This window comes from Borostomias antarcticus (genome assembly GCF_949987555.1).
Source record: "Borostomias antarcticus genome assembly, chromosome: 10".
Taxonomy (NCBI): Eukaryota; Metazoa; Chordata; class Actinopteri; order Stomiiformes; family Stomiidae; genus Borostomias; species Borostomias antarcticus.
In genome coordinates, this window is record NC_140243.1 from 23,980,946 (window position 1) to 23,983,445 (window position 2,500).

General features: G+C 45.8%; 1 protein-coding gene across 1 annotated transcript in view; it reads right to left on the reverse strand.

The window, feature by feature from the left end:
• Positions 1-2,500, reverse strand: part of LOC311314307 (lipid scramblase CLPTM1L-like) — a gene marked incomplete at both ends in the record, with an annotated part of 5,725 nt that overhangs the window by 2,201 nt on the left and 1,024 nt on the right. Inside the window, 6 exons of the mRNA XM_084444646.1 lie at positions 375-478; positions 606-690; positions 792-886; positions 1,047-1,164; positions 1,338-1,416; positions 2,253-2,392. Of these exons, the coding sequence (XP_084300772.1) occupies positions 375-478; positions 606-690; positions 792-886; positions 1,047-1,164; positions 1,338-1,416; positions 2,253-2,392 (621 nt within the window). The remainder of the gene's footprint in view (positions 1-374; positions 479-605; positions 691-791; positions 887-1,046; positions 1,165-1,337; positions 1,417-2,252; positions 2,393-2,500) is intronic.

Sequence of the window (2,500 nt, forward strand, 5' to 3'; positions counted from 1 at the left end):
CATTGATTTTGAATCGATTCATGAATCCCAAAATCTATCTTTTATTTAATGAATGAATGAATAAATAAATTAAGGAATGAATAGTTCATTAATTCATTCAATGATTCATTTATTCATTTTTGGAAATCAGTATCGATATCCAGCCCTAGTATTGATGTGTTGCAAAACTTGGCAGTCATGTAATTAAGGTTACAGCTAAAAAAACAGGTTTTAGTAACACTAACCGAATCGATATTGAATCGAATTGAATCGTGATAATCGATTCTGAACCTTGTGAATCGGAATCGAATCGATTCTTGACATTTGAATCGATACCCAGCCCTACTCTCCTATCTCTCTGCTCTCCTGATTGTTCCCTGAGGCAGGTCCGGTACCTCGATGATGGCGCCCACCCCGACGGGCAGCAGGACCGGCAGAGTGCTCCCCTCCTCCAGGAGGTGCAGGACGATCACCAGGGTGCTGAAGCATCTCCACAGCACTGAGGCAGGAGACAGACAGAACGGCCCGGTCGGGCAATATGAGTCTGGTCGTCCTTCATCACAACAGGTTTGGCTGTACATGCAGTGTCACTCTACACAGAGTAATTATACGCCTATTATTCTCACCAGACTTGCGAGACATTCCCGCCATGCTCTGCTTCCTCCTCCAGAAGCTGATGTCATTCTTAAAAGCCAGGAATTCGCATAGAAGCTGCGACACAGACAGCAGAGTGTGACGTGTCGTAGTGTAGTCTGCGGCCTGCTGTGATGGTGTGTGTCTCTGGCGCAGTGCGCCTGTAGAGACTATCTTACATGGAAGGCTGTGACCAGGGCAGCCAGTGCTAACAGGTACAGGTTAGTATCCACCAGGATCCCTTTGATTTCATCGATATTCTCCTCAGTGAAGCCTACAGGTGCACACAGCCCAAGTTAAATTTAGTTATAAAATATCATGGGCTTGACATTTCTATGTCATGTTTTTTCCCAGTTTGGCTTAAAGAAGTCAGCTAATGCTAAGCTAAACTTACTTGCCAAAGTATATATTGTTGCTAATCACAAGTAACCCACCGAACTGTCGCAGGGAGAACACTACATCCTGTAAGTGCACCCAGAAGCGGAAGGTCCTCAGAGAGATGCCCTTGTAGGAGATAGTGAGAGGGAGCTCTGTCGTCGTACTGTTGATTTCCTACAACAAAAATAACAACAACAGCATTATGTTTACATGCTGATCTCTGTTGTCAAGAAGAGTGTTCCCAGGTCCTAGATATTACATTTCTCATGTTATTGAGTCTGTTGTAATTGCGTTGTGATGTGTTATATATTGTAGAAGAATAGAACCGACAGCAGCACCTGACCCACCATCAAGTCCTTGACTCTGAAGCTGAGCTCATCAATCAGTAACAGGGGAAGATACGTCATCCTCCTCCCATCCTGGAAACTACACAAACACATACACAACGCACACACAAACACATACATACGCACACACAAACACACGCACACACAAACACATACACACGCACACACAAACACATACACACGCACACACAAACACATACACACGCACACACAAACACATACACACGCACACACGCACACACAAACACATACACTGTACACACGCACACACAAACACATACACACGCACACACAAACACATACACACGCACACACAAACACATACACACGCACACACAAACACATACACATGCACACACAAACACATACACACGCACACACAAACACATACACACGCACACACAAACACATACACAACGCACACACAAACACATACAGTACACACACACACAAACACATACACAACGCACACACAAACACATACACAACGCACACACAAACACATACACACGCACACACAAACACATACACACGCACACACAAACACATACACACGCACACACAAACACATACAGTACACACACACACAAACACACACACACGCACACACAAACACATACAGTACACACACACACACAGACCGTTGAAAAGTGAAAGAAACTGTTAAAAACAGTGCGTGTTTCTCGCAATCTCCGTTACCTTGACAGTCAGAATAGGTTATGTTAAAGGGACAACATGGTTTCATAGAGCCCATGAGCACTGAAAAGGTAACTCAACACCGCTAACGTATCTAATGCCACAGTGTCGGCTTTGAAAGACAGTCTGGCGTGATGTACAGTACAAAAGTGGGGGAACGTAAGAAATTAGCCTAAACATCAAAAACCGCGGAATTATCCTTTAATCCAGGGGACGTACAGTCTCATGTAGCGTCGCAGGTCGCTGGGCACGGCGCCCCTGGTGAAGGTGAAGTCCTCTGACATCATGGACAGGGTGAGACGAGTGCGCCAGTGGGAGGCGGGGTCTCCAGCTCGGGATCCGGGGGTGGGGGCGGGGCCCTGGGAGGGACCAGCGGAGAGCCAGAGGGAAACATGAGACCATTTCACCACGAGTCTATGTTTATCTGTGAGGCCATACCTATAGAATTACAAGGGCTAACGTTATTC